At 37.3% G+C, this 26734-nt stretch overlaps 1 protein-coding gene across 8 annotated transcripts in view; it reads right to left on the bottom strand.

The window, feature by feature from the left end:
* The window catches only part of Tnik (TRAF2 and NCK interacting kinase), a 410638-nt gene that overhangs the window by 41442 nt on the left and 342462 nt on the right, over positions 1 to 26734 (bottom strand). For 5 of the 8 annotated variants that reach the window (XM_004633447.2, XM_023717821.1, XM_023717823.1 and 2 more), the window contains 6 exons: positions 19286 to 19450; positions 16444 to 16683; positions 14031 to 14137; positions 5773 to 5936; positions 2999 to 3096; positions 2120 to 2143 (listed from right to left, as the gene is read on the bottom strand). In XM_004633447.2, coding sequence (XP_004633504.1) covers positions 2120 to 2143; positions 2999 to 3096; positions 5773 to 5936; positions 14031 to 14137; positions 16444 to 16683; positions 19286 to 19450 — 798 coding nt within the window. The remainder of the gene's footprint in view (positions 1 to 2119; positions 2144 to 2998; positions 3097 to 5772; positions 5937 to 14030; positions 14138 to 16443; positions 16684 to 19285; positions 19451 to 26734) is intronic. The other 3 variants (XM_023717822.1, XM_004633448.2, XM_004633450.2) reach the window with 1 other exon arrangement.

Raw genomic sequence — 26734 nt, 5'->3', positions numbered from 1 at the left:
GTAAAATGGCAATTAGCCACCAAGCGGGATGCAACCCATAGCAAAACCCACAAATGGAGACGGGAGAAAGCTTTAGTGCATGGCTTCTCAACCTAGGCATGACTGACAATTAAGGTGCAACATCAATCTTTATTATTCTCTTCTGTGCTCTAGGATAGCTAGCAGCACTGTTTCACTCTATGCACAAGGTGCTAGTAGCACTGCCTTCCACCCCTAATTCCAACAACTAAAACTGGCTCCATACTTCATTAAGTATCTGCTAAGGGAAGAGCAATGAAAGAGTCATCTTTGGCTGAGAACCACATGGTTAGGCAAAAACAATACATCCTGTGCCCTCAGTGATTTATCTGTGATGCTCCTGAGGGAAGGTTGTCAACATCACCTGGACAGGTTCTCTTGGCCACATATGGCTCCTGAGGCTGCAGTGTGTAACTCATACCACCTCAAATATCTGTAACTATGTAAACCTCTCCTGTCCCCTCATCTTTGTTCCATGTGGTGGAGTGCATGGAAACACATCAAGCAATTGTTCAAAGCTTAAAATGTCCAGGGTTAACCAGTCGATATTTTCTGCAGCCCTTTCCCTTATGAGTGGCACTTTCTTGCCAAGTTTTGGAGTCATAAAATTTCCCTTGTGTTAGGCTTACGTATAACCATTTTACTGGCATCCAAAATATCAGAAAATCATCTCTTCAGCTGTTCTTGGAGAAAATGGCTAAAAAAGTGACAGTTTCCCCACTATTGCTATAAGGAAAAGGGACAAGCAAGGCCCTAGCACAGAGCAATTATAAACCCCCCTTCTTTTTTTCCACAAATACTACACATACGCTGTAGACATTTAGAGTTTCATCTCTTTATGAACAATAATACTTCTAACTAGGAAAATAACTTTCTAAATCACTCTGAACAGCAAGGTGGTCATAAATCTCAGAAAGTGAGGCTCATTAGTGAAAGTGAAATGAAAACCAGATGCATAGAAACATGCTTTTCCCACCTGCAAAAAACAAAAACAAAAACAATAAAAGCTCCATGCCTCTGGCCCAAACCTTACCAATCAAGATAACAGCTTGGCTTTCTGTGGCACTTTATAGTTCATGAAATGCTTCTGTACACATGACCTTGAGTGATCCTAAACAATCTTGGAAATGAGGCAGGGCAGGTGTTCTTATCCTAATTTTACAGAGGAGGAAATCTTTGCCCTGAGAGGTTAGGAGACTTGTTCCAGCCATCTATTTGCTATTATTGTAATGCTCTTTGCTATTCCTCTAAGTTAATGCTTTGCCCATATAATTTCACAAAAGTAGCCCTCTGCAGAGCTATAGTCTTAAAGCCATAACTATAGTCATCAGATTCCACACATTTGGGACTTTTCTCCCAGTCTGGTAGTTAAAAAAATTTTTTCACTATGTGTATTCATGCAGGTCTGACAAACAGCAGCAAGGCAGTTATCTTTCTTAGCAAGCTAACTACAATTGACAAAGCCATACATTTTTCTAATGGAAAAATGTCTCTCCAGATAAGGAAATAAAGTCACTTAACCCACCAGCATTCACTAACTCATTTGGACATTGCTACTGATGCTATTGTTAATGTTCCACAGAATTAATCTAACAATACCCCATGACTCCTTGTTCACAAACTACACACTATAAATTTGGAGTGCTCCAGAATGATGTCTCTTTTCTTTCTCAGTAAAACTTCTGAGAGCAGTTCTAGTAAAGCTGGAGAGTACAGGTTTGCTAGAGGAAGGGGCTGGAGGGAGAAATTCCCTTTAATGAATCACCAATATTTGCTGTTGGCCAGAGTGGAACATTAGAAAAGCAACATATTCATTTATAGAGAACAGTTGGAAAGCCTTATACAGGTAGGTCTGACCATCTCAGGCTGGCTTTTGTTCAAAAGGCTCTTCTCCCACCAGATTTCATAAAAGTGGTCCTCAGCAAAGCCAGTCTTAAAGCCATTACTACCGTCATCAGATTCCATGCACTTAGGACTTTTTTCAAGGCTGGAGTGGCTTTAAACTTGTTATTTCACTGGACTCCTTTTCTAAATTCAATAGCAGGAAGTCAGTTTAATATTTAATTTTGTGAAAGTATAACCAAAAAAAGGAAATACTAACCTCATCTATAGCTTTCTTATAGCTCTGAGGTAAGAGGAACCCAATCCAGCGGAATCCACAGAAGAAAAGCCAGAAGAAGAGAAGCAGGTTAGACACAAAATTGGAATCATTAGTACAAAATTGATAAAGACACAAAGGACAAGGAGAAGATCAACCCAGAATGATGTGATTTCTCTTCATTTCTACTCAATGTATCTTCTAACTTTAAAAGGAAAAAAAACTCTGAGTAAACCAAAAAAGGTTTTACATTCACTTTTTATAGAAAAGATTCTCAGAAAATTGAAATAAGTGGACAGTGACTCATCCTAAATTAATTTTCCACTTTTCGATTTCAGCCTGCATGCTCTTAATCCTTTTGTAAAAGCTACTTTTAAAGCTACTTGGGGCCCATAATTTATAGCAATGAAGCTGGATTTCAAGTTTCCAGGCCCTCTGTGATACTATGCTTAGCAAGTTTCAGCCCATAAAACATAGGGAAGTTCCTAAAGGCATGAAGAGTAGTAGAAAAGTGGTTGTGATATTTTATATGGAAAATAAGATTAGGGAAGGGCAGAATAATTAAGAGAAATTGGTAGCACAGGTTTAAAGTACTCTGTTACTGCCAGCTTTCTCATCTTTTGCCATAGTTGCTGAGGCAAAATTATGGAGTGATATGAGTTATTTCTCTTCCTGTTTTATTTTCTGAAGGGCATTGATGGTCACCAAAATAATCCAAAAGTAAAAGAAACAACCCACATTCCGTTCAGTTCTTCCCTAGTCAGGCATGACTTCTTATAAGTCTTGAGTTTTGTTCATAATCATGAATGTATTCTCAACTACTTCCATTTGTGCATTTTCTGGTAAATTAGGAGTTTCAAACGCAGAGAGAAAAGCACTCACAGCTGGTCGGCTGGGCCTGGTAATGTCCCTGGATTCTTCTGGTTTCACCTTGGAAGGCTCGTGGGGGAGCACAGGTGATCCTTCTGACTTACTGTTAGCTAAAAGAAAAAGAGGGCCGAAAAAGACATTGACCATCAAAGAGTGTGGACATCTAAGCCCTGGGTGAGTCATCTGTGAATATTCATCTCTTCAGGATTACTCAGTGCACACGTCATTCACCGAGCCCACGCACATTCATGGGATAACAAATGTCAGGCCAACAAAGTCAGGCAGACACATTAAGGCTTGTAATCCAGAAGTCACTAGTAACAACAGGAAAAGCTGTAGCAAGCACCCTACACCACTACCATTAACTGAGGTGCTATTGATACTGAGAGATTTCTGACACATACTGTGCTTTCACTAATGATCACCTCTTCTTCCCTCCCCCAACACAGTGATACGATTTTCCTTTTTGATAGATTTAGAAAGATGACAGAGGTGCTGAGGTTATGACAACATTAAAGACTCAGCTGGGTTTCTTTCTGATTTCTGTACCTTTTATTCCCAGTCACTATGCTAAACCAACTAAAAAGTAAGGTTCTATGCTTGGTTTCTTCTTCTACTACTTATTCATCAGGATAAATCATTTTGATGGATTTTGGTGAGGAAAAAAATATCTTATTTGCTTGATGGTCTTAATAGCATGACATCAGAGCCCTTTAAGAAAGAAAGAAAGAAGTAGGGGCAAGATATTGGTGATAAAGGGAAAGGGCCCTAGTACAGAGGCACAAAGCAAGGAGATGGGTTCCCTGCAGCGACAGAGAGAACAGCTTCTATAGACATTATTAGTTTATCAGTAGGGGAGAAAGAAGGAGAGCTATATTTTTTGTTGTTGTTTTAAAGTAGTTATTCCTAGTTAGGAACATACCAGGTATACAAAAATACTGTGGTTTTTTTTTTTTTATTTGTTTGTTTTTTGGCCAGCTCAGCCCATCCTGAAGGCAGGGCTGGAGTGAGATGTGGTGCTGGGGCTTGAATTGTGGTCCTCTGTGCCTGCCTAAGCTTGCCTAAGCAGGTGCTCTAGACCACTGAGCTATCTCACTGGCCCCAAGAATACTGTTTTTTAAAATTTAATTTAATTTTTTTAAAGAATACTTTTAACTTAGAACTAGGGAACAAATAAGAGAATGCAAGTATATATATATATATATATATATATGAATTAAGAATATATATATATATTGGGCTTTTTAAACATTTGCTTTAAAGAGGTAAGGGAGTAGTAGTTCTTCAGTTAAGAAATTTATGTTTGGCTCAGGGATACAAAGATACACTAAGCTACGAGAAGTTCCACTGATATGGCAGAATTCACACAGGAGTAGCCACGAGTCAGTGTGTGTTTCAAGTCGTAGACATGGACATTACATGCTGGAGTTAAAGCTTTTGAAGATGGAAATATGGTGACCTTACTTACTTGAACCCTAACAGGGATATTGGGAGGTACACTACGGTTGTGTCTACTGAAGAGGCCAAGGAAGAAAAAAGAACTTGAGGTTTCAATCAGACAGAATAATTTACATTATCAAGTTGCACTTCAAAAAGTACCAGACTCTATTACTTGGGAGCAAAATTATCTTCTGAAGAAGGTGATTTGGATAAATTAAATGTTTTAATATTTTAGTACATGTTTACAATATAATGACCACTTTTATTGTGGGTATTTGACATATGTGTATTATGTTTTTATATCCCTTTCTCTTCTCCCCTTCCTCCTCCTCCCCTTCCTGTTTGCAGAAGGTCCATATCCCTGTTTCCTGTTTTCTAACTTTGAATTTTTTCTGTAATATATTTATACTTTGGGTTTCTCATGTAAGAGAAACCATATGGTATTTAAGCTTTGGTCTGACTTCACTAACATTATGGTTTCAAGATGCCTCCATTTTCCTAAAAATGACTCAAACTTATATTTCTTTATAGCAGAGTAGTACTTTATTGTGGATAAATGTCACATTTTCTTTAGCCATTTGTCTAAATGATGGACATATAGGCTGCTTCCAAGATTTAGTTCTTATGAATTGTGCTTATAGGCATGTGTCACTATAGTACTCTTTCAGGGAGTTTCTTAGAAAGGTAATAACTGAGTTGAAGGGAATGTCTATTTTTTTTTTTTTGAGAAATCTCCATACTGATTTTCATAGTGGTTGTAGCTAAAAGGAATATATTGCTATGTGTAATTGCCTATATAATATTAATGGGTTTCATGGGTTTTCCCACTAATGAAAACTAAACAACAATGAATGATTTGAGTTAAGCTTTTGGAGAGACTAATTTTATCTATCTGATTAAATAATCAAATGTATTTTTAAAGTCAAAGACTATTTTTTCCTTTAGGTATATTTATAATGCATTAATGTTCATCAAATTTTGTGAGAAACACCTACAATTATGAACTGTGCCCAGAATACTAAAAGAAATGATTGGCACACTGGGAGTAGGAATTTGGAGCTCCAGGAAATTCTAAAAACAAACCATCAATTGGAAATGGAAATTCAGGTGACTTGTAACTGTGCTTTCAAATAAGAACACTTCTGGTGATCTCTCTGGAAGAAACTATTATCTGAGATTAGAAAAGATTTTGTCCACACTGATGTGACCCAGTCTGATTAGGAACTAAGAGGCGCTTTGCAATCACATTGTGGTGGCCACATGACAGTGGGAAAGGAGCCCTTTTTCCTTGCTCAAGTTTTCCTCCCCAGGTGATGTTGCCAGAGAAAAGTAAGAGAATAGTTTACCTCGAACTCTGGTCCGCTCGCTGGATCCTGCCTGGGAGCCAGGCTGGGAGCCTCCTTGGGAGCTGGGCTGAGAGCTGGGGGTGCTGGAGCTGGAGGAACTGCCACTGCTGGTCCGCTGCAAGGGGCTCTCCAAGACAGGCTCTGTTCTCCGGAGATCAGGGTTGCTGCATGGATAACAGAACATGCATTACATGCTTAAAACCTAGCTAATTTTTTAAGCCATACAATCTCATATACACAATATATAATAAACTCAGACAACTCAATAGCAAGAAAACAACCAGATTAAAAAATGAGGCGAAGGACCTGAATAGACATTTCTCTAAAAGGAGACACACAAATAGCTAAAGCATATGTAAAAATATGTAACTCAATAATGATCAGAGAAATGCAAATTAAAATCACAATGAATTATCATATTGCAAATGTTAAAAGTCTGTTTTCAGAAAGACAACGGATAACAAGTGCTAGCAAAGATGTGAAGAAGTTTTGGCAGGTTTGGTTAACTGTAATGTGCATTTCTGCTGGTCTATGGAAAGAAGCAGATAATACTTAATTTGCTTTGTCTCCTTTTTTCAATTGTTTGTACTTTTTCTCTTATTTTTATACATTTCTTTCTTCTTCCAATTTTACATGCATATATCTGATAATATGCATAATTGGTTGGAAGACAATACTATGTATTACAACAAATACTATGAAATTCATATTACTGTTCTAATTTGTACTCTCTTTAAAAGAAAAGATTTTTGTGCACTGTGGTGGGGATGTATATTGAGTATGCAAATTCCTTAAAAAATTGAAAACATAACTACCATATAACCCAACAATGTCATTCGTGTTCCTCACAAAGTTCTGGATATGCAGGACATGAACCTCTGAAACAATTCTTGAGTGAAAACACTAATAACGCTGATTCTGATAAGGTAAATTTTAAAAGGATATTTTCTTTGGACATTTTCCCTCTATGACCATTTTAAGAAACTTGAAATATATTGAAAAGTGAAAATAAGAAAGTAACACATATAATCCTTAAGCCAGAAACAACCAATTATATTTACTATTTGGTAAATTATTTTCTAACCTTCTTTTCTTTTGAATATATGGAAACATATCATGTATTTCATTTTGCTTATTATTCCACCAATCCCTTCCTTAACATACTGTGAGCATTGTGCTCTGAAAGCATAATGGCTGCTCAGTAATCCACTCTATGGATTTATTGGTCTGTTTGTCTAATGTTAGATATTAAGGCAGTCCTAACAGTGCCATGACAGGTAATGCTGAAATCATCACCTATCTGCACACTGATGCTCAATCATGTCTGTTTCCTAATATTAGCATTCTTGGGTGCAAAGGCCTGAGCTGGAATATGCATGCATGTGAGTGGGTGTCTAAATGTATCACCACATTTTGCTGAAGTATGTGTGATGGTCCATCTTTATAAATTCTTATCATATTTTATTAGGAGCAATCTGACAAATTTTATCATAAGTTTTAGTGGCATTTAAAAATTGGCATTGATGTAGAATGACTTTTACTCACATTTATAATCCCTTCCTTATGAATTGCTTTTAATTATCCCCTTTGCTTTTGTAGCTATTGGAATTTTTAATTTTTTTTATAATCTTCTTGCAGTAAGTCTATAAGCTACTACCAGAGGGATGTGTTTTTGTACAATTATTATTAAATGTTAATTCAAGAACAAATTAGTTTATTAGCAACCTAGTAGCCCTCGCAGTTTAGAAAAATTGGAAGATTCTTCTTCATATCTTTACTACTCCCCAAAGAGCAGTATTTATTCATTTACTAAGTTGTCTTACAACTTATCAGTCATTTAAGATATGAAAATGACAGAGATTCTGCGAGCTTAGCCAAATACACAGAGCCCATTTCATTCATGCTTGGTCTGCAATGAAATACAGGGCAGTACAGAAGCATGAAGCAGAGCCACTTTGGGCCATGAGGGGAGCTATACTAGAAGAGGAAACATCTCAACAATGGTGGCAGGAGGCAACTGCTGAGGTTTTATTAATTTTGTTTTTAAAAGCATAGCATTCTTAAAGCTTCTACAGAGTTTTATTTTTAATGCATGGCTAACAGATATTGTTTCTTTTGTCTGTTAGATTTACACAATGCTGGCAGGGAGCACTGACACCTGAAAATCTATTGCTATCCAGTTGCTAAGACAGAACAACAAATCCAACATCATCTGTTTAAGACACCTTCAGTTCTCCAAAAAGAATTTCACATGTTTATGTAAACTGGAGGGTTCAAGGCTGGTATTAGGAAGGAACAGGACTTGAGGAGGCTCTGGAGCAACACGTAGGAAGGCTGTAAGTGGTCTGAGCAAAGACAAAGGATGGGGTTGTTCTGATGTGTGCAGATGTAAAAAGGACACCCATAGACTAGAGAACCCAATCTGTGTTAGGAATCAGAGGGAGGATGAAGTCATGTGACAAAAGGGCCAGAATACATAGCGCCAGCCATTCAGACTTGGAAGAGAATGTGTGCCTGCCACGGTAGGCTTATGCTCACCTGACTAGGAAAGAGGTAGGCAGACCAGTTAGGAGGCTGCTGCCACGTTAGATAAGGAGGTCCTGGGCTAGGGTGTCCTGGCACAAAAAAGCAGCACAGGTATGAGCAGAGCTTGATGGGGTGAGAAAGCATCTGATGGGGCTTGAGTCTCCTGTGTGAAGCTAATTGGATCCCAGGGGCATTCAATCCCTGACCTGGACCTCATTAGCGCAAGTCCTCCCCACTGGAGCTCACCAGTGTGGGTGCTGATCTTAATTGGTTGCTATTTTTACTGCTGAAGACCAAAAGAAGTATTTAGTTCCTATGTAACCATGCGTAGAAAAGAGAAAACTTTACAGAGCCTTTTCTACCTTATTTTCTTTTTTGTAAAATATGAGTAATTCACATTTTTCGCTTCCTTCTTATGTACGTACAGTCTGGCCTTGGGGCCAAGGTGTCTGAGATAAATGCTCTTAGAGAGATTCAATTTCAGAAGAATTCGATTAAATTGTAGATTTTTCTTGTTCACATATCAACAGAATCTACTAAGATCCAAACTTCCTCAAACTTGCAAACATCCAAATAGATTTCTTTACATGTTAACTTTTAATTCGAATATTTGTCATCCTGCAGATAATACTGTTTGGTCTATAAAACACATACTAAAGTAAAAATGTGGTAATTATTCCATCCACTTGAATCATAAAATATCAAAACAGAAAAGGAGGATTACAAAGTGATTTTGTGCCCAGGTACTTGGGCCAAGTCTTTAATTACCTGGCTGGCTGCCCAAATTCACTTTACTTTGTTGTTGGATGATGCAGCCAATGAAAGGAAACAAGTCCTAAGAAGGTAGGTTGGGGACAGGACAGAGAATTACTTTTAAAAATTAAGCATTTAGTTAGTGGATTTTGCCAGAGTCTTTCTAGCTTAATTTAAATCTTTTTATATTCTGAATGTACTTGCTTGATCAAATTTTAATTTGCCATAAAAGAACACATGAATCAAAGTTAAATATTAAAGTGCCTGGGATTTTTAAAACAATATTTTTTAAATAATAAAATCAAAGGTTTAAACCCAAGTGCTGACCCTGACAAAATAAGCTATTTGGGAGTCTACAAGCAAGTGGGATGTGCTCATTGATCCCGGCTGGGAGCAGCTGAAGTTTTGTTATCACCCAGGCATTAGCCATCTGAAAAGGCAATGCTATGAGGGATGTGATGACACCTTATTCCAGGTTCACTGACTGTTTCAGATATAAATATGTCCCATGGGACGACAACCTTTAAAGCTTAGTATCACAGGATAAGGATTCTTATGATTAGCAGGAGCTCTCACTGGACTCAAAAACCACAGGATGATAGAGGTAGAAGAAAATTGGTGCTGTGTTCATTGCCAAGTCAAGGGTCCCTTTCCCTTGGGTAAAAGGGACAGCAATGTCAGCTACCTGGTTAGTGTGTAGTAGCACTAAGATAGGCTTGGTATAAGGTTACCGAAGTTCACATCCTAGTTTCTGCCACTTACTGACTTTGTCACATTTGGCAACTTGCTTAATTTCTGTTTATCTCAGTTTCCCTGCCTATAAAATTGGGAATGAGTAAAGTCCCTGTCTCACAGAGTTGATGTATGGTTTAAATACTTACTATTTGTAATGTACAAAAATACATAGATGCTCAAAAGGAGTTTATTAAATAAATAAATAACAAAGTGCCCGAACCAAGCAGAAGGCAAGGACCTGCCATTGGTTTCCCATTAACTAACCCTATTGAGCAACCTGTGTAGATACTTGCTCAATACTGCATCAATTTTAAAAACATGTTCCCTATAGGGCTATTTTTTTATTTGGTACAGTGAATGCAGACAGTGCCAGGTGAGATAACGGAGTTGTTGGCAAGAGAAGGAAGAGTATTCAAAAGAGTAAAACTTTGTTTTCTCAGGTTATAGGTACTTGGGCAAAACAGTCTTCCATCCTAGTGGAGCTAAGTAGTTTATTATTGACTTAAACATAGCTTTCTAAGTTACCAAAAATATCACACTGGCATATGGTTTATTTCTCACCCACATCATAGTATGCACAGGGAGAAGGCCTCTCGTATGTGGGCCTTCTCCATGCTGTGAGTTTGGGATCCAAAATCCTGTGTTGAAACACATCTTACATTTGGGGTCCCTAAGTTTGCCACTGAAGAAAGGAAGACTGTCTTTATATGAATTAATTTACAGATAGATCTCAAAGCAAAGTAAAGGGAGCCAAGAAATGTAATTCTGTCTTCCTTCAAGAATACCAAAGGCAAAGCCAAAGGTATAGCTCAGCAGACTAAGCGCTTGCTTAGGGAAGTGCAGGGGCCAGGGTTCAACCCCCGGCTCCGCGTGCCACGCTGCCCCCCGCCCCAGGTGCACTGAGCCAGCAATGGAGTCCAGGCATGGTGGCCCATGCCTGTAATCCCAGCACTTGGGAGGCAAAAATCAGGAGGATCACTACAAGTGTGGGCTGTGTAGTGAGACCCTGTGGGAAAAAAAAAAAAAAGAAAAAGAAAGAAAAACCTAAAGAATACCAAAGGCTCAAGTCAACAACTTTTGACACTGCCAGTTCTATGGATAACTCACTACTATTATGGACTACTAGACTATATTGGATTATTTTGCTGAATTCATATATCTACAATATTTGAACGGCAATAGAATATCCATCTCTGACAAAACTAAACAAAAAAGGGGATTATTTTGTTTAGTTACAAATGAAGGACCATTTTGTGTATATATGTATATATATATATATATATATATATATTTGTGTATTCAAAATAGATATACAGCTACTTTCTCTTAGTTCAATGCAAAGAAAGATTTGTACTACTGTGTTTAGACAAGATACCATGTCTGCATCTTGTACTATGAATAACTACTACAAAGACAACAATATGCAATGTATTAATTATTGTAACTGTCCTACTAACCTGTTTTGAAACTGTAACATTGCTATTTGTTTCTCAATAAAATAAATTTTTAAAAAAAGAATACCAGAGAACAGAGGACAGCATGACCTGTGTGCTCAGGAGACAGGCATCTTGGTTGGAGGCAGTGGGTCCTAGGGCATCTTGCAGCTATGAAGATAGCTGGTCTTTAATATGCATTAGAGGAACTTAGCAAATGAATTAAGACTAACAAAACATCCCTTGTTAACGCTGCAATTTTTCTTGGACTCTATGCTAACTTTTCTGTTTCCCTAATTTCCCTTGAGAATCACTTCAAACAAAGACTGGGGTAAAAAAAGGAATACTGACAAAGTATAGGAAGTGTAGCTTAGAAGAATTGTAAAACAGGGTTTTTTTTTTTAAATGGTTGCATGATTATCTGACACATGATACACAAAGAACTATGAGAACTTCTTTAGGACCCATAGAAGGAAGAGAGGCTGTTGCAACAATGGCCCTTGCCAGTCACCTTTCTTGATGGCAACTTCCCTGTGTGGTTCCTTTCATGACTCAGACATAGGCCAAGCAAGCTAGAGTGGCCAGTGGGACACTGACTAAGATAATAAAAGTGAAGGCTACAAAAGCTCCATACACTGGAAATCTCCTGCTTGAAATGTTGTTCTATAACAGACAAGGGGCAAAGATGTAGGAATAGAAGGCCCGTGGCATTAAGGGGTATAGCTGATGCCACCTGAGCTCACTGCAGCTGCATGACAGCCCAAGAGGGACCAGGAAAACTTCCTGGACAACCCACAGAGTTGTGAGAAACTATAAACTGTTACTGTCTCAAGTTTTTGGCAGGCTTATTATGCTGCAAATGTGAACAGAAGCTATTTCTATATGGTGACTGGAATCTTGAAGCTTTTTATAACTGCAATACAATCTGGAGCTGCAGAGTTTTCTTTATGTTTTAAATGTTGGTCACAGAGAGACATGTTAGCAAGAAACATAAATGCTCTCTAGGATTGTCCCACGGATAGAAGTGGGCATGCCCCCTACCCCACATGTCTTATTTTCATTGTAAATTATTATCTCTTATTTTTCTACCTCTCTCACAAAGTTGGCATTCTTTGAACAAAGTATAAATGATCTCAAAGGACAAGTTCATATTTTCTAAACTACTGAACATCAAATGCCAATTATCTTAGGTCTACTGTTATTAAAATTATACTTCCGAAGAAATAAAAAGCTGCTTTTTATTAGACTATATAATAGTAATTCTTCTTGGTTGACAGAAGGAAGAATTTTTAAAGTTGAAATAATGCTTGAGCTAAAGCTTGAAATAATGTTTGATCTAAACTAAAATTCTAAACAACTGATCTAATGAACAGAGCCCTGAGGGCAGGGTTCAAAAGAGCAAGAAGTGCTGATAACTGGAGAGCTATCACAGCTTGAAAAGAAGGATTGATAAACTTCCTGGGAATCCGGAGCTCCCATTCCTCTAGCTCCTTAGCCACAGTAGGCTCCAGTCTTCTCAGTGCTGCTTAGCAACACCAGCCCAGCATGAATCTGACAAGTCCCTGGAAAAAATGGTTCATTCACAGTGCCCAGGAGCTGTAATTCCACTCAGAATGGGCTCACATCTCTGCCCTAAAGGTATTCGTGTTCTTGGTATAGTTCTCTTTTTCTTGAAGTGACCCCCCCTCTTAAGGCTTTTCATGTAAAGAGAGAAAAGTGTTAACATCAAAAGTATTTCATATTTTAAAGATATGTACAAATAACCACAAGCTTCCTTTCCACATACACACTCTCTTTCTCTCTCTCTCTCTCTCTCTCTCTCTCTCTCTCTCTCTCTCTCTCTCTCTGTCTCTGTCTCTGTCTCTGTTCTCTTTCTTTCTGTCTCTCTCCTTTCTCTGTCTCTTGCTCTCTCCTCTCTCTCTTCTTTCTCTTACTGTGAAAACAATGAAGGGGAAAAAATCCCAGCTTGCCCAAGCTCATTCTTTTTATAGTCTCAGCAGAGGCCATTTACTATTTTAGTGGATCCTAAAAAGGGCTGTAGTCATCGTGTAAAATCTGAGGGAAGCTTGATGAGCGATAGCAACTATAGCAGCAAACAGCATCTGTTACCACATCAAATCAGCTCAGATGCTGCAAAGATATTTACTTTCTGACTTCTCTAGGGACCTCGACACCAACAAATGAGAGTGAATGCAACTGCCCATCTGTAAAAATACATATTGGTGCTGGAATATTGGGGAAGAGAACACACAGCAGCAGTGGAAGCAGAACTGTATTTCAGAGATTCTACATAATGCCAAGGAGGTGGTTTTCTTACTGGATCTGGTCTTTCTGTAGTTGGCAGGTTTCAGAAGCTCTGTGGCTAGTCACCATCTTCCTAGCAACTGCGTTTTACTCTCAGATATTTCCAGGGAATATTTTTTGACCTGATAAAAATCATTCCAAAATAGTCTTTTTTCCTACTTATTCCATCAAATGGTCTCTTAAGTAAATGCTTTGAGATAGTGCAACCAGATTTATGTTTGTATTTTACCCCAGGTTTTAAAAACTGTCAGTTAAAATATACTTGATTTGCCTTGTGGATAGTTTCATTCATTCATTCATTCATTCATTCATTCATTCATTCATTCATTGTGTGTACACTGCACAGGAAAGCCATTGAAAGCATGTGTTGTAGTCCATGAAAACTTATAGTCCAGGTGGCAACTCAGCGTGATTTTGAAGTGAATTCAGAGCACAGACACTGTTTAGGAAAGCATGACGACAGCAGGTAGAGATTCCTCCCTCTTCCTGGCCTCCTTCCTTCCTTACCTTGCTCTGATGGGTTGAGATCCTAGTCTGGGTCCCAAAGCACTACCGTTTCCAGGTGAATTCTTTCTGGCTAATGCTGGGGATATAGAAGTTGTTCTCTGAGGCACCTGGAAGAAAGCCAGAATTAAAAAATGTTTTCCATAAAAGAGCTTTCATAGACTATTGTCTGAAAAGCTTACGTCTTTCAGAAGATTTGACGAAATTACATAAACAATTTGAAATATGAAAGAACTATCTTTCAATCCTTATATTAAATTCCCTAAACAAAACCAAACAAGAGTCTAGTGGCACAAAACAGTAAGCCACACTTAACATCCATTAAGCAGGGTCATTTTAAGTCTTAAATTTAAAAACATAATTTTACCTTACTAAGCTATAAGATACTAACTTCTTTTTTGGGGAGCAAGAGTGGTACATATCAGAAATCTCTTTAGGTATTACTTCATTGGAAGCCTCATCAAATAAGAACCACTATGATAGAGACAACTTTCACTTTTATCTCCCATCATAACTAAAAAAACATAAAATCTGATGAAAAACTGGGATATTAGGCTAGAACTTGGAACATTCAGTCACAAGTCAGTGAGCTCAGAAAACCTACTACAATAGATGCTGCTTATTTCTAGTCAACTTGCAAATACTAGTTAAAATCCTCAAACACAAAGCACTACTCAATTAGAAAATTCATTACAAAACAACATTAATACTGAAAATACTGGAAGGATGTTCAAAGACCCCAAGTGAGTACCATTAGGTCTGTGAGATCCCATTCAAAAATGTGTTTTTAGCTTAGCTGGTAAAGAAGGTTGAGTTCAAGATACTATAGATACTCTTAAAAAATAAAAGCAAATACTGTAAGTATACCAAATAAGTATATATTTTAAAAGAATTATACTATGAATTTTCAGACAGTTATTTTCAGTGTAAAGTGGTATGTTTTGATTGGAAAATTATTTTTTATTGTAATTTATTTCAACACAAAGTCAGTGAAGTGAAGCAAAATGGCCAATGTAGTGTCATCATCCATTTAAATTAAATATTGCTGTTTTTCCTGTTTCTTTTTGTAAATATAAGTATTTATAGAGAAGAGCCTAATGAATTATTAAAACCTAAATCTTTGAATTGACCTAAACTTCCTTTCTAGCATCACAAATGCATGTATGTAGGCATGGTGTGGTGACACACACCTGCAATCACTGCAATCAGGAGGCTGAGGCAGGAAGATCATTGTGAACTTGAGGCCAGCCTGGGTTTCCAGCTGAGCTCAAGGGCAGCCTGCATAGTGAGACTCTGTCTCAAAAAGGCAAAACAAAACAAACAAATGCATGCATGTATGTTTTTAGAATGGATAAATTGCTTACCCTTTCAGTCTCTTTAAGCTGTGTCTACCTTATTGTCTACATTGAAGTTTGGTCTCAAGAAACCTTTTCTGATGATAACTCAGATTCCATAGATGAGGACAACAAAAAAGCAATTATCAGATATGTTCATGTTCAAAATAATGGAAGTCCTGGTGTAATATCCATTTGTGAAGATCAAAAATATATTGAAATCCCTAAGTAAAACTATTATTATTTTGTGGAATTAATAATAATATTTCTTGGAAATTTGGAGACATTCCATTTGTCACTGGTCCCAATGCTAGGCTCAGGATAAAGGGGATTTCTAAATTAGGAAGAACTCAATCAAAAATGTCTTCAGGGATTTAAAAACTGTACAGGTTACTTGTAGCAAATGAACAGCCACACACCCTAATGTATCTGGAGAAGAGAAATAGATTGGTATATGAAAAAAAAAAAAAAAAAAGAAAGAAAACCTCAAAACTCAGGACTGTTCTATCCAGTGAGAAGTCTGGATGTTTTGCTCTGAAATTGTATTTTCAGTAGTTAATGGGGGCTGGATTGAATCAATGACTTATCCCAAAAGGAGCATTCCTTAAATGAAGCCATCTAAAATATCCTAGGAGTAATAGTAGCTACTTAGTCTGTGAAATCTAGTTTACCTTTCTGTGGTTAAACAATAAGAATCAATGAACCTTTTTCTTTCTAATTGAAAGTTTTCAGTTTGTCTAGATATAGCTTCAGTCACCAATGAAAATAGCCATTGTTTTATATTTATGAATAGAAAAATAGCCCAGGATGCTTGCATTAAGAGTTCTAATTTTGGAATACAGGGCATATACTTAAAAGTCAATCAAACTACCTGCATCTCAGTTCTTTTAGAGATGAGAAATGATACTCCAGCTCTTAGCTTGGGAATGAAGAGGGAGAAGGAATGGTACATGACCATATCCCATTCTTTATTACTATGAAGTTCTGTAATAGTGTTTATAATAATGACAAATGATGATGATGGTGGGGGTAGTGATGGTGGTAATGATGATGGTAAAACATATCAGTAGTAGCAACCTTACCTTTGGTGGAATGTCTTCTTCCTGTCGTAACCAAGAGCTTCGGTCAAACTTCTCAATGCGAGTGGGAAGAGGAGGGTTTTCAGAGGTGGGATCTGAGTTCTGGCGTGGCATCTCAACACGGTGAGAGGTCACATTCAGAGCCTCCTGAAACCCAGAGAGGCCTTTTGTGGGCTGTTCATGCACTGACTGGGAAGCGGTCAAGACAGGTCCCTGGGATTTTACAGCCACCAGCTGTGGGATCTAAGCACAAGCCAACATTACAGTAGCATTATTAGAAGCAAAAGTAGATACACTAGAGTCTCAATCAATTGAAAGGAAAAATGTCCTACGGCATGAGAACTGGACTACAGAGTCTATCATCACTACCTATTGCATGCTTTTAACAGCTCTTCAGAATCTTCCATTTAGGAGCTGGGGGAGATGGCTCAGTGGAATAAGTGCTTCCCTGGCAAGTGGAAGGGCCTGAGTTCAATCCCCGGTTCCGAAAAAAAAAAAAAAAAAATCTTCCATTTAGGTCAGTGTATAAGACTGAAGCAGGGTTCCTGATAGCAAGTTACATGGTTTACTTGGGACTGTAAGAAACCATCAGAATGGTGTGATGAAGGTAACAGTAACTATATTTACTGAATATTCATTGACCAGCAACACAATACATTTTATTATCATTTCCCTTCTAATATTATAAATCTCTTCCTTTTCATCCTAACTTTGACTTTAGGAAGCACTATTGCTCTGGAAAACAGAAACTTCTCTAACTCTCTGACTTCTTGTGAACTCAATGACTTCACCACAATGTGGACACAACCATTTCCTTCACTGTACACACAAACACTGTAAGGTACAGAGGTTAAGCTATACCCTCAGCTCCATAGATGGTGTGAGTGGGAGCCTGGATAGAAGCCCCACTATCCTATACTCACAGCCTATATGCCTAGCATCCCTCTTCCTTCAGTCCTGGATCTCACCATCTAAACTATTAAAGATCCCTTGTGGTGGTATTTAAAGACATGCAGTCTTTCACTGAAACTGTGGGCCTTCTGAGAAGTCATTAAATATGGATGGAAGATACCCTTTTCCTGTTAAGCTGCCCACACATCACTGTATTGAATGACCAGTTAAGCATGTACTACTTCAGGAAGCTCAGAACTCTGGAGACAGGAGCTTTGGAAGTCGTGCTCATCATCAGGTCCCCATGCTTAGACTTATGCCTGGCCTATGGAAGGTGTTCAGCATGACTTGACTGGGAAAAAAATCTACTGCACTTTTTTAAACTGAATTACCAGTTCAACAAACATTAACTTAGTATCTGCTTTGTACAAGGATTCATTAAACTCTCTTGAGTCTTAAGTTTAAGTTGGAATGCCATTCATAATAATTCAAAGGAAATCCTTAAAGTGTAGGATTTTAAAGTTTAAGTGTAACATTTAGTTACACTTAAATGTTACACTTAAACCAGAGCAGAACAAGTCAAATTTACATTAATATCAGATAATGTTAAATACAGTTAAGTTAGTTATTTAAAAAAAAGCCCCTTAAAGTATCTAGTACAAAGCACAATCTACTCTTAAAAAGAATCTAAAAACAAAAACTGAAGGGCCTGGAAAATGTCCAACTAGTCAGCTGTCACTGGATATCTACATTTTTATTCCTTAGTCACTTTCAGAAAGTAAGTTTTCCCCAGCAATGCACTTTTACAGGGCAAAAGTACACCATAAAGTCAAAGTTAAGGGATTTTAAAAGAGGATATTTGTATGTCATAAGAGAAGTTCACAAAGAGGAAAAATATGTCCCTTTGACATGTAGGCATGAAAGAATACAAAAACAGTCAAGAGGAAGATATGTTAAGCTGGTGATGCTGGAAAATCTTGGATCTCATCTTTTAGAAGCAAACTTAAGACACAAAGAATATTTGATTTTAACTCTACTTTTAAAAACTCTAGCACAAACAACGTTATATATTTCAAAAGTGACCTCAAAATATAATCTGAAAGTCTTAATGCAGGTGGATGCTGGGAATAAATTTAAGACACTTAGGTGAAAAGAAAAAAAAAACTGCATTATCTTTTTGTTCTATAGAATTCCATACTCTATCTCACAATGTATTTCACTTTTGGGATACACAGTGATATAATTTAAAAATCCTATAGAACTTCAGAAACTTTCCCTTTTTCTAACAGTGAGTCATCTGTTTTCCTTACCAAGTAGCTCATAAGTGATTCTCAGACTCTGACATACAGCAGAATCACCTGGAAGAACTGTTAACCTCAGACTGCCAGGGGCCTACCCTGTTGCTGATTAGTAGGCCTGTGTTTTTATCAAGTCTGAAGGTGAAATTTTATTTTACCAAGTCCATCATATGTTTTTCCAGTTTTAGGTTCCAGCCCAAGTCTCAAGGCACACAAGGCTGTTCATGCATATACATCTTGTACTGCGAAGATCTGTAGAAGGAATGACAAATCTATGGCATGTGTGCCTCAGTGGGCTAGATGCATCACTGAAAGCTCTGAGCAGTTCGTCATCACTGTTTTATGTGAATTTTAGTTTGGGTAATTATTAATAATTGCCAAATTATTGCATCTGCTTGTCCACATTTTGCAGAAACTCTATAGAATTTCTGAGAGGCTGATTCTCCAAGAAGGGCTTCTGTAGTTGAATCAAAGTTAAGTGTGGTGAGTTCCTTTTTCATCTACTCCTCTACCCTGCAAATTCATTGGCACCTCATATATAAGTTCTATATCACATGTAGTTTACCTCAGACTCTAACCCATGTTATAGTTCCCTAGGCTTTTAGGAAGTTTTATGGTATACCCACATCTCCAGTGAAACGAAACTGAGATTGTACCTGGGGATCAACAGGTCTCAGCATAGGGGGTGTTCGAGCAGGCTGAACCCCACTGATGCTGAAGGACTCCGACCTCGGGGGCAAGTTGGGGTCAGAAATCCTGTTGGCAACCTTGTGAGGCATGGCAGGTGAACTCTGCCGGTTGAGCCTTGATCGTTCTTCCACCTACAAGCCAAAGAAGAAGAGAACCCCAGTAGATAGAAATCAATTCATTTCCTAGGAGGGACTTTCTGTAGTCACTGCACAGCTATTTTTGTGTTCCTCTGATTAACTCTTACAGCGCAAAATTCACATTTTTACTCTGCATCAATGATTTGCAAAACATTTGCTCCATCAATTTATTTTTATTTTTATTTTTATTTTTAAAGAGCAAATGCTACTAGCAACAATGACAGAAGTGCAGAACACAGCTGGGGAGATAGCTTGGTGGTCTAAGCACCTGCCTGGCAAGCACAAGGACCTGGGGTTCGATCCCTGTACCACATGCTATGCTGGCCCTGAAACTCCAGGCACACCTTGCTGGCCACTGAAACCAGGTGTGGTGGTGCACACCTGCAATCCCAGCACTGGGGAGGCTGAGACAGGAGGATCACTATGAGTCTGAGCTGAGTAGCAAGACCCTGTTCCAAATATATAAAAGATTAAAAAAACAAGTAGTGCAGAACATTCAAACCAGTACCCTTCTATTACACATTATCTTAATTCAGTTGGCCCAGAAGTCAGGGCTTGCTATGTCTATCTTGCACTGACCCAGACATCTTGCTGATGGTCAGAGAGTCATGGGGTCAGGCACAAGATAGTATGCAACCTAGATAATCAAAGGGAAGTACAGTAGGCATTTGTATTACTTCGGGTAAAATAGCAACTTGCATGGGGTTGACTCATGGGACAGGAAGGGAAGAAACCCAGGGAGTGCTGACAAGAGGGTGACACTAAATGCACAAACACTCTCCTTCCTCACATGACTGCTGATAGGCAAGTAGGAGTGCCAGGCTGCCTGCATAATGAGCATGGCCTGTCTTCCACAGACTTCCTGTATCATTTTCTTTTTCTCTCTTTAGGGCTCTTGATTTTCAATTGTCACTCCCTGCTCCCTAAAATACACTGCTCCTCCTCATTCTTTCCATTCCCAGCTTGGGCTCCACTGCTTGATCTCCTCCTTCTCCTCCCGATCTGCATATGTGGAGTTCCTTCTTGCTTCCCTTCTCTCCTCTCTACCTCTCACCTTCTCTCCTTTTGGCCATTTCACTTCCTTATCTTTCTTTGTCCTCTAGGCTCTCTTAGCTCAAAGCAGGCAGCTGGGCCCAAGCACTCTGAAAGGATGGGTCACAGCACCAGAGGTGCCCAGCAGGTAAAAGTTGCCATTGGTACCTATTTACAATAGATTGTTGCAGAAGACAATTTTAAAGGTAAACTTAGATCAGCAAGACGTATACTACACCACATGATGTAGGATTGCAGGCAGCTTCCAGAGATGTAAGACTTTCCTACAGGCCTGTCTTATTTTTCTTTTCTTTCTTGTTTTATTTTTCTTCAGGTCAACTTGACTGCCACACTTTCTAAACCTGGCTGGGTACAGCCACCATTCTCCTTACCTTGATGAGTGAGCTCTAATTCTCTTCAGCTGATTTAATTTTCAGGTCTGCCTGCATATTTTTATGTAGCAGTTAATATTTTTTTATAATTTTAATGCTGATTTGAAATAAAAATTCAAAAGTGCTATTATTTCCCACACTTCCTACCCATTTTGAGCTTTTCTGAAGGCAGACTCAGTGTGCTATACATAATAAATCTTTTTTTAAGAGATGTCATATTATCCTCAAATATTTAATATTTGAGGCATGATGAAGACATGCCACAAAATAGGGACATGCCTTCTGCCTCTACTGAGGATAATTTTTTTTTAATTTTAAATTTTTTAATAGATTGCAAATTGGAAATAAATTATTTACAAACATAAATGAATGTAACAAAAAAACTGTCCAAAATAAAAATGAAGAAATAATTTACACATCAGTCATAATAGTTCACTGTGCCAAAACCAAGAAATTTATATTCATATAACTAGAATTCTCAAGTATAAAGGAGTAGGCAATAAATATTTAAAGATTTACAATTTCTGAATTTAGTTCAATTTACAATACCACAATTACAAGAAAAATGAACCTTTTGCACAAGAAATTTAAGTAAAATCATACCAAGATACACAAAAATGAAGTTGTCTAAAACTTATTATAAAGAAAAAATCATTAACACATATACATAAAAATATTATCTATAGAAGAACAAAATTAAATAGCATCTTATTCCACATTAGAAAGAAAAAAAAAAAGGACCAAGTGTGTAAGAAACTAGGCTAATTACAGGACTGAAAGAAAAGAACTATCCTCTTTGAATTTTATACTTAGCGAACATACCTTTGAAAACTAAAAGTAAGATTTTTCTAGTTATACAAACTTGAAATATTTTAATACCCCCAGAAGTAGCACATAGGAAATAACAAAGAGCATAATTCAAAAGGCAAGAGAAGTTGCAGTATGCTCCTGGATGAACGATAAAGAGCTCTCAATATGATAGTTATGCAGGACTATATAATATATATTACATAAACCCTTATTTAAAGGTCATTGAAGATTTCTATGAAACAGTATCAATCTTTTGTTGGGTTATACACATATTTTTTTCATATATATGTGCGTATAAAAGACAGGGAAGAAGTAATATAAAGTCAACAGAAAATGGAAATATACTTTTTAAAGTTTCTAATACTAGAAGAAGATATCCTATGATGTCTTTTAAATAAACTGTAAGTCAAAGATATAGTATAAATCTTAGAACAAAAAATTAAGATTAAGCAATATTCAGAAAATTAAATACTAATTAAAAATTAAATGTTTCAAAGCAATTGAACTAAGAAAAAGTTTTCATGGTAGCAAAGAAGTACTAGAGTAAAACATAAGATAAATACTGGAATGGCAAGTAAATGACCAGCACTTCTAACAGTTTGAGGATAGGATATTGCACAAAGTTCTAGTGTGTTGTGGACATGCATAATGACCGTGACAGTTACTGGTGGCCTGGTGTCACTTGTAGGACTGAGCTACAGCTATTTCTTTGAAATCCACCCTGTAGACTCAGATGGAATCATGACCCATAGGGTGGAAGAGAAGTTTATTTGTAGAGTGTGCTGATGGAAATATTTTGCTGCTGAACACAAAAGAATAACTGAAAGACTACTATTGTATACCTCTTATTCTCCTGTGTTTAATTGTTTGCCCTATTTGGTGGGTTCTTTCCATTCTCATTCAGGGGACTGTGGATAATTTTGATATTCCTTCCCTGGCCATAGCTGCATATACATCTGGCATCCAGTTGACTTTGGGTTTGAAATTCCATGTCCCAGAAGCTCTTCACACACCAAATAAACTGGTAAAAGCTGGGAATATAAAGAAGTACATGGATACTTTGTGTGTCTTATGTGTAGAGTATTACACTGATCATAATTATCCAGCTATTGCATTAAGCAAAAGAACAGTGGGGCTGGGGAGATAGCTTGGCGGTCTAAGCACCTGCCTGGCAAGTGCAAGGACCCAAGTTGGATCCCTGATACCACAAGCCATGTTGGCCCTGGAACAGCGGGTGCCCTGTGCTGGCCCGAAAACTAGGCATGGTGGCGCACACCTATAATCTCAGCGCTGGGGAGGCTGAGACAGGGGGATCATTACAAGTCTTAACTGTGTAGTGAGATACTGTATCAAATAAATAAACATTTTTTTTAAAAAGAATAAAAGCTATCAACATAAAACCACAAAGAAACTATCCTGTGAAGACAGTGATGGATACACTAACAAAGGAATGAAATGTACTGACTTCCAAATGTCAGACTCTTAAAAAAAAGTATTTTTGGACAATTGAAACTGTCAGATATTAGCCATTTTCTTATTTCTGAGTAATATTGTTAATAGGTAAATGACGTCTATATAACATGTCTTACTTTCTGAACTCCTGCTATCTCAACCATTTATGTCTGAGCTCAGGAACCCAAGAGATTCAGGCACAGCTCAGAGAAACACCTGGCTATCTACAACCTAGCTGTGTTATTCTAAATCCAGGAACCAAATATATTCAGAGAATGGGGAATACTTCTAATCATTGATATTATTTTTAACTATAAAATATACTCAGCTATAAATAAATACACATTAAGAGACAGCACATTAAAAATGAACAGTAGAAAAGACTCTATCTCGAAAGTAATCATTTTGAAGATATTTCTTTTAGAAAATGATAACAATATCCAAGAAAAGCAAGCATCCTTGACAGGATTAGAACCACGGACACATGAGACCTAAAGTTGGGAATGAAGCAGAGAGCAAAGTGCTGATTTTGGCAAGCAATGAACTGGCTTAAATAGCTATGTATAGATGTTACTGATACATGGCTAGAAAAATTTCTTATGCTTTCTGTCAGCTTGCACACTAAATTCTGCCATTAGTATGTTTCAGTCTGCAGATGCTAAAATGTATAAATAACCAATTGTTACACTTCATAAATTATTTCAGGATGGGCCCAATGTGATTAATTATCTGGGTCAGAGTTCATCCAAAGAAATTTGAAAATCAATGAGAAGGTTGTAAAAAATGATGCAGCTTGACTATACATGTTGTATCTTTTTGAAACACTGTTTCTTAATTTTGAATTTTTTTTCCAGGGTTGGGGACTGAACCTAGGGTCTTAGTGCTTGGTTAGGCAAGTACTCTACCCCTGAGCTACACTCTCAGCTATATCCCTGTTCAAGAAAAAAATATCCTGACAGGAACAGGGCAGAAAGTGGGGTACAGTTTTATGATGTGCCCAGCTGCTTTATACCAAAGATCACCTCCAATATTGGAAGAAAGATACCAAGTCAAATGTTGGAAGTAGTGCTTCATAGTGGTAAAGCCAGATAGTGGATCTGGAACTGGGCCATTCTGAATTATTTTGATACCAGGAAGATGTTTGTCCCCTGGTTTTCAGACAATGTATGTCTACTCATGGAAAGGGAAATATATGAATGGGACAAAAGCGAAAGTGGCCCTTGCCCTGAAGAATAAGTATATATACCATTAGAAATGGACCCAATCAAAACATATTTCCATTTACATCAGAATACTCACAAAAGAATAATTAGGAGAGCATTTGCTCAAATTTTCTGCTGCTAAAAAGATGTAGCATATCAGGAAAACCACCTGGAAAGTGTTTTAGTAACATCAGGCATACAGTGTCTAGGTTCCTAGTGTTACAAAGGATTTTTAATTAACAGGATTAGTAGAGCAAAAGATTAACAGAGATGGATAAATTTCACCACCAAAGCAAGCTTTCTTATTGAAAGAATTGTTTTAAAATGCAAAGTAAAATAACTTTGGTTTCAATCACCTTTGTAAAAATGCTATATTACTATTACATTTCAGGGTAAAAGGAAAAGAATAGTCTAAGATACAAAATTCTGTTTCAGACTGGGTGGTGATGTCCACTGGATTCTTTAAGACTGCTGTCTAAGACCTATAAAATGTATCTTGGCTACACAAATATAGAACATCTAAAAGTAAATTTGATGATTATAAGAGACAACAAATTTAAAAATAAAAATGTAAGCATATAGAGAAACATTACATCAATATCATGTCAAGCTGATTTTTACATTGAAAATAATTTGTAAATATAATAGCTTACTTTATAATGATGAATATCCATTGAGTCTTTCAAAATAAAATTATAGAACTGATTTCAAGAAAGTTGACAGTAAAAGTATTCTTAGAATGTTATGTGGGTGTATTTTAATAATATGCTACATTAAAAGGCTTTATCTTGCTCTGAATTAAATAATTAAACATAATTGCATTGAATTCTTTTTTTTTTTCAGGAATGGAACAAACTATCTTGATTCTTCTTGTATTTTTCTGGCAGTGATGGAGCAAAAGAAAGAAATCAATAAGTAACTTTTTAAGTGGTCACTAGACATTTTGACCTCATGTTCACTGGCACATAAAAGGCTGAGTTATATGGATTTGTGGTATACCACATGGGCAGACTGTTACTGAGTAATGGGGTTGTCCCTTCTCTGGGGCACTTTTGAGCATTGGGGAGACTCACATAAATGCCTAATATTCAATTTTGTCCAAAGATAAGAGACTGGAATAATTTTCCAAGATTTATATCCAAGAAGTATTCTAGAAAAAAGCACAGAATCCATGTGAATGAAACTTATAACTTAAAAATACATGAAACAAACCACTAGCAAACTCAGGTGAGAAATAAATTCTCATCACTGGGAAGAGGTGAGTGAGAAGATGGAGATGAACATGATCTGGTCATGTGAAACTGCAATCAGAAACAACAGAGAAAAAGCACTGATTATTAGTGGGTGGCAATGGCTGAGGGAGCAAAAAAATGTTGTTTTTTTTTTTTTTTTTGGTAGAACCAGGGATTGAACTCAGACCCTTGCACTTGCCAGGGAAGTGCTTATTCTACTGAGCCATCTCCCCAGCCCCAAAAGATGTGTATTTTGAGTAATGTACTCTATTTGCATTTGTACAGTGCCTACTGTTTAAGTGGCGAGTGCCCATACATTAGTGCCTAGGACCCTCCTGTGAAGCAGAAGGCAGGGTGCTGCATCTCAGGAAAGCCAGGAGACTGGCCTGGGCATAAGTCAGGAAACAGAAGAACTTGAACTCAAATATATTCCTTGCTATTTCCTCCTAGAATTTTTATGTTAAATCTTAAGAAACATATGCAGAAATTTAGGACCAGTAGGAGCAGAGCTGTAAATGCCCTAAGTGGTAATTTGGGACACTCATAATAGAGTAACTTGTACACAAAGAGGAAAAAATCAGTGTTGAATAGTGAAGTCCACATGAAGTTTTTTATACATAGGGATTTCAAAATCCAACAGACTGACGGAAATAAAGATCAGTATACTGTTTGCCAAATAAAACTAAGGCCAGATGACTGTTATGCATCTCAAAGAAAATATATGATAGGGTGTTAAAATTATAATACAGTCCCATGTAGCATTACTACTGTAAGTGTGTTGGTGCAGAAGTTTTTTAGGTATGGGGAGTGGGAAGGCAGGGTGCACAGAATTTCCTCCATGCCAGGAAAATGAAATGCCATTTTAAGATACAACAGAAAGAAAAAGGAACTTATATAATCCAAAGATGAGAAAGAAAATTCTCATTCACTTATATTCATCACATCATACTGATGCTTTCACAGAACAAATATGACTTCTATCCCAATCCAGAAATGGCAGAGACTTTGAAAATAGAGAGTATTGCCCTTTTATTCTTTTGATGCAGACATTAATGTTCCCTTCCGCCTTAAACTTGAAAATGAAAGCCAACACTCCATTCAGGACAGATACAATGTTCAGAAAAAAGTGGGTGGCAAGAGCACAGCAAGGTTTATAAA

Source organism: Octodon degus, unplaced genomic scaffold, assembly GCF_000260255.1.
Source record: "Octodon degus isolate 3935 unplaced genomic scaffold, OctDeg1.0 scaffold00055, whole genome shotgun sequence".
NCBI lineage: Eukaryota > Metazoa > Chordata > Mammalia > Rodentia > Octodontidae > Octodon > Octodon degus.
The sequence above is the reverse complement of the archived record's forward strand: the minus strand, read 5'-3'. Positions and strand labels throughout refer to the sequence as shown.